At 38.5% G+C, this 17,550-nt stretch overlaps 2 protein-coding genes across 2 annotated transcripts; both read left to right on the top strand.

Moving 5' to 3' along the window:
* The first annotated feature begins 18 nt into the window (after nt 1-18).
* Nucleotides 19-6,492, top strand: LOC121529559. The gene is made up of 4 exons (XM_041817496.1): nt 19-32; nt 627-1,244; nt 1,331-1,450; nt 5,601-6,492. Exons 1-4 carry the CDS (start codon nt 19-21, stop codon nt 6,490-6,492), a joined length of 1,644 nt encoding a protein of 547 aa, XP_041673430.1.
* A 2,434-nt stretch (nt 6,493-8,926) lies between these two features.
* Nucleotides 8,927-16,267, top strand: LOC121529560. The gene is made up of 5 exons (XM_041817498.1): nt 8,927-8,940; nt 11,571-12,176; nt 12,298-12,417; nt 13,988-14,905; nt 16,249-16,267. Exons 1-5 carry the CDS (start codon nt 8,927-8,929, stop codon nt 16,265-16,267), a joined length of 1,677 nt encoding a protein of 558 aa, XP_041673432.1.
* The last annotated feature ends 1,283 nt before the right edge of the window (nt 16,268-17,550 follow it).

Below are 17,550 nucleotides of genomic sequence, written 5' to 3' on the forward strand. Positions count from 1 at the left end.
GTATAATCCGAGGAGTAAATGTCAGCTGCCAGGTAAAGAGTTAGAGCTACTGTTGCACAGAAAGTTTTGGGCCTCTTTGTGGTTTTGATAACACATTTATGTCTTCTGAGAACAACAAAGATAATGTTATGAATTTAAGCTCTGCTCTTCCATTTTATGTCTAGTAAATATACTGTTTTTGGGGTGAAGATTAGCTGGTGGTTAAGTTGAGGGTGAGTTCTATTCTGGCCTGCAGCTTCTTTCCTGCATGTCTCTCCCTCACTCTCCCATACCAGTTTCTCACTCTATCCACTTTCCTCCTCATGTGCGTGTACAAAATGACTCAATATGACACAAAAATATTTGTGTTATCTGGGATATAGTGAGATGGGGCCATGAGAAAACATATCTGGAAGGTTTTTGACCTCTGAGTGACCCATAAACAAGCTGTCACATTAGTGTGAACACAGAGCTGAGAACAACAAACCCAGAGGAAGATGGACCTTACCCTCATGTATTTTTGTACATTTGATCAGTTCATTTTCTATGTATTTGATTTTTGCTATCTTTTGTTTAGAAAGTCAGAGATCATGATTTGAAAATGTAGACAGACTCCACCAGAGCTGGTAAATTCTGAAATCTCACAGACTAGATGGTCCTTTATTTTCTTACAGAAAAGAACTCAAGAAGGCGCTGTGGGACTACACAGCAGACACCCTCACTGACATCAACACAGTGAGAAAATTTTGTGGCAGTGTGTCTAAATGGATGCTTGGGAGGGAATCAGAGCTGGTCACTTTGATAGACATCAAAGAGAGAGCCGACGACATCGACCTTAACTTCAAACATGTTACCCAGTCGGAGAACAAGGGAGAAGCCTTTAAGAAATTTGTGAAGAGCAAGAAGAAGGTAGACAGCAGACGTGAGGAGCTGAAGAAGGAGCTGTCCGCGGTGCTGAAGGACACCCTGGTGGAGCTGGAGAACCTCCACCACTTCCTGGATGCAGTGGAGAAGCTGGCGGCTACCTCTCTTCATGTGTTTATGGAGGACAGGCAGGTGGTGTTACCCCTGCCAGAGGGGGTCAGCTTAGAGGATGTCCAGGATGTCATCGTTGCAGCACGGCGGATCTGCCCTCTGCTCCTCGAGTTTAAAAGAGATGAAGAAGCCTTCTTCCTCCCTAAACTGCAGAATGTGGAAGTGCTTGCATATCAGCTGGACAGATACATCCAGACCACCCAGAAGATCTGTGCGATGTTAAAGAAAAGGTAAACATTGATATCCCTTCAAAAATATTCCCATTTACTAAAGACAAATCTGTTTGAGAAAGTGGATGTAACTGTGTCTTTAACAGATCTGTGAGTCACTTTACTCTGAAGATACCTCCATATCTCTCGGGATCTGTGGATGCAGGTTTGTCAGAAGACAACACACAGAGGATGTTGGATCACATCGATCAGCTGAAGGAAATCAGGTTATAAGTTCGGTTATGTTTTTAGCCCCTGTGTAGCTCTGATTATTACATTATTTATCACGGTTCTATACAGGGATGTCCTGATCACATGTATCGGATCGGGGCTGATACTAAGCATTTTTAATTGACTGGCGATCGGCAATTTGATCCGATCAGCCCAGCTGATCATTTACGTCAATTGCTGTAAATGGAGCACAATTCACGACAGGCCCTAAACGCGCCAGTAACAACAATCAGCAGTAGCAACATTAGCTTTCGTGTGTTAAATTGTCAGCGGTCTGGAAATACTTTAAACGTGAGAGCAAAACAATCCAACGGCCACTTGCAGCATCTGTAACACAACTGTTTCACGAGGTGGTAGCAGCAGAGCTGTGTTTAACTCAACAAACTTGATCTGTCGTCTCCGAAGTAAACATGAAGCAGAATATGGTGACTTCACTCAGCAACAGGCAACTTCACCAAAGCAACACACTCTGGACTTTTAGAGGAAAGACAAATACCCTTGAGAGAGCGATAAGGCAAAAAGATAACAGAAAAGGTGATCAAATTCATCTTGCTGGACAACCAGCCCATCTCCGTGGTGGAGAATTTGGGTTTTTATCGTCTTCTTGATCTTTTAGACCCACACTATGTCCTACCGTCTCGACATTACATTACTAACACTGCGTTACCGGAGCTGTACAACAAAGTATGTGATAGCATACTAGAGAATTTTAAAAGCAACTTCATTGCCATTAACTTCACTACAGACATTTCAAGCTCAGTTGTTTGCCCCATGTCACTGCTGGGTCTCACTGCAGACTGGACTGAGTCCTCCACCTTCGAGTTAAAGCACACAGTTTTACATGCACGCCAGTTTCATTCTAAAGTAACAGTGGGTAAAAACATAAAAATGAGGGGGGGGAAAAGTGTTGTAGCAGCTCTAGTTGCACTTTAGAAACTGCACTGAAATAAGAGTGCTTGTATTTGATCTTTGGGTTTTATTGCACTTTTAATGTTTTGGTTCATGTCTCTGATTAAGCTCCTACTTTTAATAAGGATTGTTGTTTTGACTCTGTATGATTCATATGTTTTTGATCCTATTCAAGTTAAACTGTTTACACCATTTTAAAGTGGAGTTGGGATGTTTTGAATTCATTCATTTGTTGTGACTAATAGAGTCAAGTTAACTTCTAAGTGGAATTATAAAGCTTAAAATTCATTTATTGAATTCATATATTATTGTGACTACTGATTCTGTTACACCACCGTGAAACTGAGGTTATTTGAGGTCACTTTTTTGACAGCTCAAGTCATTCAGCTGACCACTTTAAGTGGATTTTGAAAAGTGAAACAGAGCTATTACACCATTCTGAGCAGAAATGTGATTTTATGTTTTAAACAGGAATAATAGCTGTATTGAGTTAAATGTTTTAAGTCTGAGATATCTAGTAGTAACAATTGAAACTGTAATCTAGGTAATTATGAGTAATGGATCAAGACTCAGTATTGGCAGATATTCAATATTAAAAAATCGGATCGGGATCGGAGGCCAAAAATGCTGATTGGGACAACCCTAGTTATATATTATGAGGAGGGAATCACAGAGGAACTCATGGTATGGTACAGTTATGGCTCAAGGTAATGATTTGAGCCACAGCGGGTACTACAGTGACTTTAGCCACTTTAGAGAGTTGTATTTCTCAGGATCACAAACTCTGCCTCCCTCTAACTCTGCTCGGCTGTGAGTACCAGTTTTTATGAATAAGATGCTCATTTTGATTACGCTTATTTTCACATAGATAACTGTCACATGGCTCAGTCTCATGCTGTGCCTTTAACGCTTTCATGCCATACACACAGAGATACACACACCAACACAATATGCACACGCTAACATTTAGACTCTGGGGCTCCCATCTGCAGAGGATAAAAAGATTCAACACAAACCTGAACTTTTCTCCTACTGCTTTAAGTTCCTCTCTGACCATGGTTCATACATGCATCAATGCTGTCTGTATGTAAACACCTGCTATTGTTCTCACTCTCTTTCTCTCTCCCTCCTTAGCCAGCTGCAGACTGTTAAAAAATGTTTAATACTCCCCTAATATATTTTATCATGGTGATACACCCTAATTATTAAACCTAAGAGTATGAGATCATTGTCAAACCATTTAAAAACATTTGATGAGTGCTGCAGAAAATGTTAGATTTACTGTTTCTTACTACAGCTGGCAGTGTGTGTCTCTGTGTTGCATACGAAGCTAATGCAGCATATTCAACTAATAAACAAGTAACAGTCACTGACTGTCAGTGTGTTTAATTTTTAACATTAAATTATTTATTTATTTATTGCTGTCAAAAATGGCACCCTGACAGGCCAGATAGACTGTTTCATATCATTGTTAATTTTGGCAGCTATTTTTAATTTTAGTTTTAGTCTTTAAATGAAATACAGGTATATAGTAAACCACCACTGGGATTTTCAAAGTAAAAGCCTGATCAGTTTGTTTATGTGGTCAGACAGCTCATGTTTTCATATGTTACTTTTATTCTGAAGGGTATCTGGGATAGTCCCTCGATTGTTGCAGTAACACACAAAGTTGGTCCATGTTTAACTTTCCTTTCATTTCCACTCGAGGTAAATGATTTAAAAAAACCAGATTCTAAGAGATATTAACTCAAATGTGATCTCCATCTCTTTCTACATCTTGTTCTCTGCTAAAAAAAAATGTTGTGAATTTCAAACAGATGCATGATGGGAAATAATCTCAAAAGGAATCATATTCTAGTCTTGTAGTTAGTGACCACCAGTCTTCACAAAATCTCAGTCTGAGACTAAAAACTCAACGGCTTGTTGACAAATTGTCTTTAGATGTGAGAGGGTCTCAGATTTCAGTCTTTTTAGAGTCTTTAAAAGTTTTAGCAAAGTTTTCTGGTATAAGGCCGGCATAACTTGCATATTTTGGACATTGTCTTCCCAAAAGTTTTTTTTTTTCTTATTTTTTTTTTTTAACCTTATGTCAAATCGCAATCATGCTAACGTGCTACACTAAGGCGAAATGAAAGTTAATGACATGTCTTCTTTGCTTTTGGATGTCAGTATTGTCTTTGCTAGCTTGTTGGTCTGTACTTAAACATGACTGAGCATGAATATAACACAGAAAGCTGCTAGTATGACTGTAATAATTTTTTAACCAACAGCAGCTTCTATGGTGGCCCTGAAGGCCAATAGGAATAAATATTTCAAAAGCGCAAAATATATTTCACAAAACAAAAATAAATTTCACAAAACACAGAAACATTTCACAGAACAAAAATACATTTCACAAAACAAAAATACATTTCTTGGAGCATGCAATAAATTTCACAGAGCACGAAATATATTTCAGGAAACCGGAAAGGGTAGGACCCTGGTACTTGTCTCTGATTGGAGCATTTCAAGAATCACAGGATATGTATGTCCCTTGTTAAAGCCTTATATCAGCTGAATGTCCTCTTCCATCCTGGAAAACACTTTAAATTTCGCACTAGATCAGCTATTCTGGTATCCATCGGAAACAAGACATGACTTGGGTTTCATCCAATCAGAGACAAGTACCAGGATCCTACCCTTTCCGGTTTCCTGAAATATATTTCATGCTCAGTGAAATTTATTTTGTGCTCGATGAAATGTATTTGTGGTTTTTTTTTATAAATTTTTGTTCTGTGAAATGTATTTGTGTTTTTTTGTGAAATTTATTTTTGTTCTGTGAAATGTTTTTGTTTTTTTTAAATGTATTTTTGTTCTGTGAAATGTTTTTGTGTTTTGTGAAATCTATTTGTGTTTTGTGAAATATATTTTGCGCTTTTGAAATATTTATTTTTGTTGGCCTTCAGGGCCACCGTAAGCTTCAGCACATACAAAAATTAAAGAAGTTAACATTATAGTGTCATTAATGTATGTTAAATGCTGTTGCTAATACATGTTGTACTACCAATACTACTTAAATGTCCCTCGACAAAATCAATCAGTCAATCTTTATTTGAATAGCATCTGTTCATAAGCACAGAGTAGCACAAAGAGGGCAAATCTAGACCACACTCTACGATATGAAAAGATCATCTAGGCTTTTCTCTTTTAGAATTCTGGATCATCTTCAATCTTTATTTCCCTGTTTCTCTTTATCAGGATGAACCAAAACTTCCGTTTGGTTTTCTTGTTTGATGATGAAGTCTGCTCTGTCTTCCTCAATGAGTTCAGCGATCGTAAACCCCGCCTTCTGCAGTCTCTGGAGGAGCTAGAGGAGGTCGCCGTCAAGCTTGACTCCATGAATAAGAGAGCGAAGATCTCCAGTGTGGCGGGCAGCTCAGTTGGAGCGGTAGGAGGCATACTCTCCATTGTTGGTTTGGCGTTGAGTCCTGTAACAGCTGGAGTGTCTTTGGGTCTTACTATGGCAGGTGTGGGGCTCGGTATCACCAGTGGGGTTAATGGGGCTGTCACCACTGCCACAGAGATCGGGGTGAACAGCTCACAGCAAAAGAAAGCTGGTGAGGTCTTCCAGAGGATCATGAAGGACATGCAGAGTCTCCAGGATTATCTGGAGGAGGCCAAAATCGAGACAAGTCATCTAGATGTAGCTGTGGGAGTGGGCAGGGTGCTTTGCAAAGCTGGCGCCATCGCAAAAGGCATCGATTCACTTGTTTATGCTGCCTCTGCTTTTAAAGTGCTTGGTCAGGAAGGTAAAGCTGTAGTTACTGCTTCAAGGGTGGCTTCAGATGTCCCAGATATCGGAAAGGCAGCAGCTAAAGGGCCTCTCATCCTCTCCAATGCCACTAGAGCCGGATTAATCGGGCTCAATGCTGTTTTCCTGGGCATGGATGTCTTCTTCATCTGCAAAGACGGCATCAGTCTGGCCAAGGGGAGCGAGACTGAATTGTCAAAGATCATCAGAGCCAGAGCTGAGCTTTGGCGCTCAGAGATCGACGCATGGGAGAAGATGCATGATTCCCTAAATGATGGTCTGCTGAAATCAGAGAAAAACAAAGCTATCCTGGAGACGCCTTTTTACCCAGAGATGTAATTGGAAAAAGGAGTTGAAATACAAATTCCGCCTGATAAAGTGGGTGGAAAATAGACATAAAAAGAGAAAGTTGTACTATACAGTGTATCTCAGATATCACTGAGTGCCTTTTTGTGTTTGGAGCTTATATATGCATCTAATGTGGTTTAAGTGTGAAAATTTAAATACAAATTAAACAGCAAAAGGCTAACTGTTTAAGATCCAAATGTGCATTTGTCTAATTGCTGCAATTTTTCAATGTTGAAGTTTTTGCATAATAAATGTTATCATTAATGTAATTACTGTATATTTCAAGAGTGCTTTTACCATCATATAGATCTTTGAATCTGAACTGTTAGTTCAAAAACCAAAAGTGGGTTGCTGAATAATGTGAATGGAAATAAGTCTATGATGTGCTTTTATTTTGAAGGATGTTTCTCCACATTTTCTCTGTCCTTTCATTTTAAGCTCTTAATACCCCAATTTTTTTTTTATCACGAACATTTGATTATGATTAAAAATGTAAGAATGTAAAGGGATGGTGGATCTTGACATTAGGCCAGTTGAGAACCACTGGTCTAGATCATTGCTTCTCAACCTCCTTAATGAACATTTGCAACTGAAATGTCCCCTAAAAACTCCAACCACTCAATTTGATTTAAAGAGAAATTGGGTAGTATGGAACTTAGAAATATAGGACTGAACAGAGATTGAAAAAACACAAACATGTTAAAGAAGAGAATCATTACAGAAGCCTGAAGAAGAGATTTATGCCTTCATTTCTATTTTACTCTATTTCCTGTGATAAGTAATTTTTTGTTGTTCTTCAGAGATCCAAAGAAGTTAACTCAATATTATCATGGAAAAACAGCATTGCTATGCCAAGTTAACCAGGAAAATGGGTTCTTCAGAAAACACCTTGAAATGTACTCGTTATCATGGCAAAACAGAGCAGACTGAAACTGAAGTCTTGCCTTGGACAGAGCTCCATCTCTGAAACACGAAACAGAAAAGCAATCAGTGTGTGTCTCTGCCATTTTCTATGATAAATGTTACTTTGAAAAAATGCTCAAAAAACATGAACTATGCATTAAAACTGCTTTTGTGCTACACACTTTTTTAATGTGTCTGTATCTTTGTTATTATCATTGAACAGCGAGTGTACTGTTGGCAGGCCTGTTCATAGAGCTGACTGGACCCTTAAAAACCCAGAGACTGGCCCTCCTTGGTTGTGATTTACTGATGATATCAAAGTATGTGTGTTGGATCTAGCATTGGTGCTAGTGCCCTGGCTAAAAGTGACTTCATTTTGAAGCAGAAAGTGTGTTAAACTATTAACAGGCTCTGATATTGAAAATATTTGTCCGTGCTATTTTTAACCTGTTTCAGCACTTCTTCCATCCATTTTTGCCACTTTAGAACTATTAGTGTAGCTGCACGCCCCCCTTTTTGACATCTTTCTGCTCAATTTTGCCATACATTTTTTCTGTTAAATTTTCTTTGTATTTATGATCCCAGTCTTTATCAACAGAAGTGCTGAGAAGACATAATTCACATTTACTGAACTTCTCAAGATCCTGAAAAAAAAAACTGAAATCAACTCATTGTCAAGGAAAAAGCAGCTTTGTCAGCGCTGTAAGACAAATGAGTCAAGATGAAAATTCTATAAATTAATGTCTTTCCTGGGCTTCCATATTAACCTGTGTTAATTTTACTGACTATATTAAGTAACATCTTTTCTCTTCGTGGAGCTACAACAACATATTAGTGAGTATTTATCTTAAAAAAAGAACAGAATATGAACCTAAATTCCCAAAATTAAAAAAGAATGAACATGAGGCCCAATGAACTTGAACTTTGACCTGTGACTCCAAAAATCAAATAAAATTTTCCTTGATTAAGAGTGAACATTTGCGCAGGTTTGAAAAAATCCTGTCATAGAATTTTTAAATCATCCTGTTTAAAATTTGCCTGGATGTAGGTACACTCCAGCTACGCCAGTTTGAACGTATAGAAAATATGAAGGTGATCTGAAATCCTATCAAGCATACACTCAGGAGTTTTATCAAGACCTTTCAAACTAACCCGGTCTGGATTGTGACCTTGAAAACAAGGCTCTGCTTAAAATAACTGAGGTTGTGCAACTACTGCCTCTTCTTGCTGTGCCTTTACTGCCAAGTGTCAGCCTACCAAATAAACCGGATTTTCAAGCTTGGAACAAAGAGTGAGGTATGTCAGCCCTGCTGATGTCCTTATATAAGTGTGACAAAACCTTGTGATAAGGAGATAAAAAAACAGAGGAGTCTCACTTGTTGAAGTTTTGTTAGTAGCCAACTCTGAAGATGCAGTCAACAACTAAGATGATTTCTAGCGCATTTACAACACTGATGTAGTTTTATTTGACATGATGAGCCCCTGGAGAACTTAATGAAGAGGGCAAACCAAGAGAAGAAACATGTCAGCATCAAGGTAAGGAACTTGAATATCTGGACTACTATTTCAACAACACTTCTACATCCTAATGCAGGCAAACAGAAAGCTACCAAATATGATAAAACTGAATTATTTTCAAGTATTTATGAATGTTTCTTTGATTAATAGTCTGCTAATCTGCTTTTTTAAACAATTAAAAAGAAGGTTGGATGGGGAGCAGGTGGCCTAGTGGTTTAAGGCGCTCCCCATGTATGCGAGCGGCCCCGGCTCGAATCCGGCCTGGGGCCCTTCACTGCATGTCTCTCCCCCATTCTTGACCCTGTTTCCGACTCTGTCCACTGTCCTCCTCTATCTAATAAATGCCCAAAAATAAATCTTTCAAACAAACAAAAAAAAAAAGGTTGATGAAAATGAATCAGTATTTTGTTTAACACTTTGCAGCCTTAACATGCCCTGGCACTTATCTAACTTTGTGAGTGCATCAAAACAAATGAAAACTCAGGTGTGACAGTTACTTTATGTAATAGCACAGCCAAAAAGATTTATAGTGCCCCCTTGAAATATTCAAAATTCAGTCTTTGAAGTGGGCTTTGCTTGCATGCATTGGAATTAGTTGGTATACTCAGGGGCGGAGGTTGAAATGCCAAGTATCTGGGGCTAAGGTCAAACCTTGGATGGTTTGATGACATACCTCATGCATTTCATCCCTTTAAAGCCTGACACAGAATAAAAGACTCTCAAAATGTAAGACACCCCACACACGACAACAACTAATGACAGATTTAACAGTTTTGTTCTTATGATGCGTGGTGTGCCACGAGATGACCAACAGCACACTACACACTAACTGATTAATTCACCAACAACCAAAATATTGTTGTCTAACGCAACTTTAGAATAAACAAGCTTAATGTGGTAAGCTGTTAGCTATCTACTACACTTACACTGCAAAACCAAAAAAGCCAAGAATAGTCCAAATATTTGTCCTAACTGATTACATAAAATTTGTTCAGTAGTGGAAATATTTCTTTTAGAGTATGACTGAAGTAAAATACATAATTAACATTTTTCTTATCCACTGCAATTTCTCTTCACATCATTCACAAATTTTAATTATGAACAATTATGCCACCCAAAGTAAGTAAATTTTATTGACTACAAGTATCAAAGACTGACAGCTTTACTCTTCCATGGAGTTCAGAACATCATCCTTGCTATGTTGAACTCAGTCCCCACAGGTGGAACTTCTCTGAGAGGGAAACTTCACTCATGGTGCAAAAGTGTCTAATACCTAAAGGCATTCTAAGAAAAATATGCAGATTAAGGGATAGTTGTCAAACTATTTGAGTTTAGTTACAAGAAATACTTTGGGTGATCCAGTCATGTTTACTTTAAACTAAAAATGTGTTCCATTAAATCAGAAATACAGAGCTGAAATAGCTGTTGTTGATTTTAAATTAACATGTCATTTTTAAACAATCTTTTACTGTTTGGTCTTATAGTGCATTTGGTTAGAAATTTTGGTCCTACCCCTCACCTTGTCAATTTGATTATGGTCCATTTGATTATCCATCTAACTTTATACTTTACATTTACTATTATTGCCATGGCTGTTTGTTGTGCTTCCATCTTCAGTCAGCTTGCTTCCTTACTGACTGCAACAGTCTTCTGAGGATAAAGTCACTCAGAAATGGTCCCACTTATCTTCTGTTGAGAAATAACTACAGTAAAAGCATATTCAGCAGGTTAAAGTTTAAATATTTAAGTTACTTTGTTCACCTACAGGGGGGCAATAAGCAAGGTCTACATTAAACCTGAGAATGAACCAAGGACACATTACTGGGCCAACTTTAGAATCAACTTTCAATCTAATATTTTTTACTTTTACTTGAGTAGATTTCTAGACCAGTACTTTTATCTAAGTAAATTTAAACAGAGTAACAGTAATTTTACTTGGGTACAAAAGTTTTTCAATTTCAGGGGGGCTGTTTGGCACATCTAGCTGGCTCCATAGCACCCACCCAAATCATTCAAATGTTCAGTTTTTGGATGTGATACTCACAGTTCTATCAAAGAAACTGGTAGGGTTGATCTTTTACAGTTTAGAATGGTATAACAGTTTCAGTCTGAACACAATTACATGCAAATGTTTTGCTGCAGTCTGCTAACTGTTGACAGGAAAATATCTCACACTCTGATAATCCTCACATTCTGTTTAGCATGATAATCCCGGGTGTGGTTAAAACTGCAACTGCTTTACATTTTTTTTTAACAGGAAACTGATGCTTGTTGGCAGGGGCAATGTCAAGACTAGTAATGCTCTGCTAAGGAAACATAACTAGGCCAACTTTAAAACTCATCACTGGTCTCAGTGTACTCCTTATTTGGCATATTTTTATGCATATTGTTGTCCACTAAAACAGTTTATATCTTTAACAATATCAAAGATAGGGTGTTTATCAATGTTTTGTAAAAAACTGACCCCTTTGTAAGTTTGTGTTTAATTTGTATCCTCGATTTTTTTGTATCTTTGCATTTTTTCCCTAAATGGATAGCATAAATTTGCACATTTTATTTTTATTTGACATGTCTTTTAAATATAACAGATATATAACAGATCACTCTCTAGAAAGTTATTAACATACAATTATATTCTGCATTTTTAGAGAAAAGACGCGGGATGCCATGTTCCGGTACACCATAGAAACCCTCTTCTACATTGAAAAAGTTAAACAATTCTGTGAGAGCTTCCCTGAATGGATGGATGCAAGAACAACAGAGGTGTTCAAAATGGAGGGAATAAAGACCTCCTACAGCAGGATTGACCTTGGCATAAACCATATTACCAAGTCAGAGAAAAAGGGAAAAGCCTTCCTGGAATATATGGAGAACAAGGTGACACAGGTGACACGGGAGAGTGTGAAAAAACGCCGTGCAAGGCTGGAGAGGGAGTTGGATGCTGTGTTAGCGGAAACTCTGAGCGGCCTAAAGAAGCTCCATTTCTTCCTGGAGGCTGTGGAGAAGCTGGCGGTCACCTCACTTCATGTGTTTCAGGAGGGGAACCGGGTGTTACAGCTACCACGTGGGGCCAAGCTCGAGCATGTTCAGGTTGTCATAGCTGCTGCGCGGCGAATCTGCCCTCTGCTCCTCGAGTTCAAAAGAGATGCAAGCGCCTTCTTCCTCCCCAAACTTGATAATGTGGATGTACTGGTGTATCAGCTGGACAGATACATCCAGACTACCCAGAAGATCTGTGAAAACTTAAACATGAGGTATCTGGGCCCCACTGTAACATTTTGTTTTTTAATTGTAAATTATAAATATAATAAAGAAAATCTTCATTAAAAGAATAAAATATTCATAAGGATTTATGAGGTGTCAAATTTCTGTCCCCCTGTTTAGTCATCTTCCCCTGCAAATGTCTTCAAATGTTTATGTTAACCTGGATGAGAATTTCACCCATGATGAGGTACAAAGGATGTTCCATCATATTCGTCACCTTACTGACATGAGGTATGTATTGTGTTACATTGTACTCATACTGAAGAACTTGGAGTTAGCTAAGATGTAGTTTAATACTGCTATTATCACTTACAGTCTAACTTAGGAGCTGAAGTCTTATAGATAGTTTAAAGCTGACTTTAAACCAACTGACCTGCCCAATTTGAGCCAGGTGGCAGTGGCAATGGTGGCCATGCAAGTTGATGCAGACATCCCTTTTCCCAGCAACATTTTCTAACTCATTTTGGGGAGGTGTTCCCAGGCCAGAAGGTATCTATAATCCCTCCTGTGAGTTCTGGGCCTGCCCGAGGGTCTCCTCCAATTTGGAAATGCCTGGAAGACCTACAAAGGGAGGCTTTCTTAACAGAAGCCTGGACCACCTCAACTGACTCCTTTTGAGGCAGAGGAGCAGCAGCAGAGTAATATCTGCATTCTTCAGTATGTCTAATCTTCAAATTCTACATACTTTGTCTTAGCAGCAAACTGTACACTAAGCTTACTCCAGGGCAAATCGCTCCCTTTCTGATCAACCTTTATATTTCTAAAGCATGAGCTTTGGTCCATCTCCAGTGCATGCCACAAGTGTCCCATTCAAGATAAGTGCCAAGTCAAATTTCAGTGGAACGTGAAGCCAAAGATCATAGTGATCCAAAGAGGAAGTAGAACACTCAAAGCATCTGGTCAATTTCATACAACACAATCCACAGACTCCCTTTCCAGCACCCTTGAATAAACGTACCCTGGGAGACTGAGTAGTTAAATACCCAAACAGTTGGAGCCCACCACCGGGCCACCAACCTGGTCTGCCTTTTCACATGCCCTGTCCCAGACCTCCATGTGACACTGAAGAGGCAAGTCAGTCACAACAATGTTTAGGCCCTTCAGCACCTCAGGGTGAAGCTAATCTACTCTGAGGAGCTTTTTAAACAACCTGAGCGACTTTTGGCAAGGATCTAGATAAGGTTTCCCATTGATCACCAGACTCTACAACCTCAGTCGAGGGTGTGTTCGTTGAACCCCTTAGTTGGAAGGAGCTCCTCAAAGTATACCTTCCACTGTCCAACAACATCCCAGGACCAAGTCAGAATTTTCCCTGTTCCTGCTTTGAACAACTGATGCCAAGTAGTCTGACAGTTTACCAGAACATTTTTGGGGCCAACTTAAAGCCCTAATCCACAGCCCTCTCCTAACTCCTCTTACATCCAGGTTTTTGCATCTGCAACCACTGAAGCTGCACCGTTTTGAGCCACCAAAGACCAAAAGGTCCTCAGGCCCTCTTGACAGATTCCTTCCACTGGTGTGCACAAGTGGATTTGTGGGCTTCTGCAAGCCCTACAGTCTTCAAACAGCAGTTCCTTCCATTATGGAGGCTTTGAATGTAGATTACTACGACTCCATATCCCCTACTGCTCCCTGAATGCAACAGAAATTCTTCCATACATGGAGTTCTAAGAATTCTGACTTTTAAGTTTGACTCTGATTGTTCTGTCCTCTTGATCACTTTTATATGCAAGAGTAAAATTTGTATTTTAAGTAATGACATAAATGATAATACTTTAATTTTCTCATCTGTCTTTATCAGGATGGACCCCGACTTCCGGCTGGTGTTCTTGTTCCAGGATGTTTCATGTTCTGGCTTTGTCAAGGAGTTTATCAAGCGGCAGCCAAGGATGCTGAACTTCCTGGAAGACCTGGAGAAGACTGCTGTTCAGCTCGACTCCATGAATAAGGGGGCAAAGATCTCCAGCACTGTGGGCAGCTCAGTGGGGGCTATCGGAGGGGTGCTTTCCATCATTGGGTTGGCGCTGATCCCAGTAACAGCTGGAGTGTCTCTGAGTCTCACAATTGCTGGGATGGGGTGCGGTGTTGCTAGTGGACTCAACAGCATCGTTACCACAGCAACAGAGATTGGTGTAAACCGCACTCAACAAGATAAAGCCAAAGGAGTCTTCCAGAGGTTCATGGAGGATGTGCAGTATCTCCATGATATTCTGGAGGAGGTCACTAACCAGAACATTGAGATAGAGGAAAATCAGTTTGCTTTGGTTGTTGGTGTAGGCAGGATAGCTTGTAAGGTTGGTTCTGTGGGAAACACCATTGATTCTCTTGTTGATGCTGCATCTGCTGTGAAGCTGTTAAACAGTGAGAAGATGATTGTAAGCACTGGTAAAGTGACTGCTGAGGAAGCTAAAGCTTTACGTAACGTACCCAGGATGGCTGCAGACGTCCCTGAGTTTGGACAGGCAGCACTTAAAGGCCCACTCGCCCTCTCAAATTTCTCTAGAGGCGGTCTCATTGGGGCCAATGCTTTGTTTCTCGGCATGGATGTCTTCTTTATCTATAAAGACAGCATCAGTCTGTCAGAAGGCTGTGAGACCAAAGTCTCACAGTTCCTCAGAGCCAGAGCTGCACTTTGGCGCTCAGAGCTCGATGCGTGGGAGATGATCCATGATTCTGCAAGTGAAGGTCTACTGACATCAGAGAACAATATCAGAGTTCTGTTGAGTCCATTTTATATTTAAGGAGGGAGAGCTAGCAAAACAGAAAAAAAATCAATTCTGCCTCATGAACTGAGGTACATGAATAAAAAATGTGATTACTGTATTTTTGGAGACTCCAAAAATGTGATATCTGCTCTGATAAATGTCAGTAGACATACACAGTAATCAAATCTTTGTAGACGTTGTAAATAGCTAAATATTTTAAAGTTTATATGATGTTTTAGAGGTAAAATATGCAACTTTAGAGGGCTTATCTATAAGTTGTCCTGCTGAAGCACCAGTCTCTCAGACCAAAATTAATTTTCTTTGGTCATGCCTCAACTGTTTCTCAGAAATGCTTAACCAGACTGGCACACTCTTAAACATTGTATGTTAACTGTTTATAATCTTATTTACTATAATCATCCACTTATTCACCATTTATTCTGAATAAATGTTTATGAAAAGCTTATTTTATCACTAAAATGTTGAAGGTCTATATCCTTCTTTTTCAAGCAGAAGTTAATGTCATTATATAAACTGTTCCCCAAACGAAAACATTAATTACTAGGGGTGGGATTCACTAGTGGCCCCATGATACGATATTATTGGGATTTTAAATGTTTTGCAATACAGTGAATATTGCGATACCATATACTGCGATATATTGTGATTTATACCATTTTTTCGACTGTTTAGCTGATTTAGCATTAGTCTTATGTCATGTCCATCTTTTTTGTGCCCTGCTTGCATTCCTAATGTCCTTCCCCTGGTGCTTCCCTGTTTGTTGTCCTAACTTCCTCCTGCTTGATGACCATCACCTCTGCTGATCTCACAGGACAAACAATTGTCCAAACAATTTATTTTATTTTTACATTATCATAGACTTCAGTTCATATTGGAAATTAATTTGAAAACTCGATACTTGGTGGACAAGATGATACAATATATCACCAGACAAAACAGTGCGATACTATGCTGTATCAATTTTTCCTCCCATCCCTATTAATCACTACCACGTTTGAGAAATTTCCCTTGAAGATTCCCTTCTTCATCTGCTGAGGCCCTGGCAAGACATTCATCCATGCATTAGTATTTTACTTAACCTGTTATAACTACTTTAAGTCTCAAAGTCTTGAGAAAATAATTTAAATGACTTTCTTATAAAGGGAAAATAAACGCTGAAAATATCATGAAACAAGTCTGCATCTCAAAAAGAAAAATGACTTTTTATGATGGGAAACAGTAAAATAAACCCTAAGAATGTATGTCCTCTCTAGGCTTCCGTATACAATTGTGTAAATTAAAGTTACAACCATAAAAACTCATAGGCTCCTGTGATGGGACTAAGGCAAAATATAAGTGAGCATTTATTTTACTAAAAAAAAAAAAGAAAAAAAAAAAAAAAGCCAAAGGAGTTAAATGTATTGTTCCACAAACAAACTTATTGTTAATAGAAACAATTTGTGTAGTGAGGAGTTTTAACAACAATCACTAAGAGATAAATGTAAGAAGCTATTTTTGGACACATGCTGCTGAGCTTGAAGAAAATGTTCTAGTTCTTCCATTTGGATTTCAATTTTACTAACATAATTCCAATGTTACCACAATCCTTCCATATAATAAAATGTTTCAGAAATAAAATGAGAAAAGTTCAATTCATTTCTGTTACTTCACCAGCTTACATGGTCAAAACTATTATTGTCTTCATTCACACACTTGCCCATAATTACCTGTTGCCTTGGATTTATGCAAAATTAGAGTCAAGGCTCCCTCTAGTGCTCAGTTCATGAAACTTGCACAGAAAAAAAAAACAAAAAACAAAAAACAAAGGACAGCACAGAAACCATATTTTGGCTCCATACCCAACAATTTGATTGTTGAAGGCTGATGTTTTAAACAGACTTACCTGTCTGGATCTTTCTTGGATGCTCATGTGGATTCTTCAGAGGTTTTGGTTTGTGTTCTTGAAAAGTTGTGTACAAAAAAAAACTCCTGTCAAAAAATAAAACAGTCATACTGTGCACAGTTCATAACTTTATGTTACATTTCTGAACTTAATGGTTCTTATTAATACACTCAAAATTAACTGTATGATACAGTTAATGAAAACCAATACTCAGAAACAAACCAATATTGTCAAAGAAACGTTTTATACTGGGGTTTAGATACTTCCTAAAATATTTCATTCGAAAAAATGTTAATTTTGCTAAGATAAACGAACTTGTGTATACCTATTTTAGCAAAGCAAAACTTTTAGCTAGCAAAGAATATCAACTTCGTGATAACTTGGTGGAAACTTACTTGATAACAAAGCAGCCTCTTCACAGAAATGTTTGATATCGATTCTGGAGATTCTCAGAAATATGTAAAACGGATAAATATTGCTTTTTTCAGGAAAAACGAACTTATTCTAAAAAACAGCTCGCACTAATAAACGTACGTATCTTAACTGCAGACAGGCAGGGATACGCGGGTTGGACCACTTAAGTTATCAGGGGCCAAAGCAGTGGGCGCTAATGTTTTTACACATTAGATCACTATTTACACAATAAAAATGAAAAAAAAAAAAAAAAAAAAAGAAAGAAAAAAACAGAGGCACAAATGTAAAATGATGGCAAGTGGAATTATTAACATTGTTTGACTATGTAGAAATTGGTGGTAA

Source organism: Cheilinus undulatus, linkage group 21 (assembly GCF_018320785.1).
Source record: "Cheilinus undulatus linkage group 21, ASM1832078v1, whole genome shotgun sequence".
In the NCBI taxonomy this organism is placed as follows: domain Eukaryota; kingdom Metazoa; phylum Chordata; class Actinopteri; order Labriformes; family Labridae; genus Cheilinus; species Cheilinus undulatus.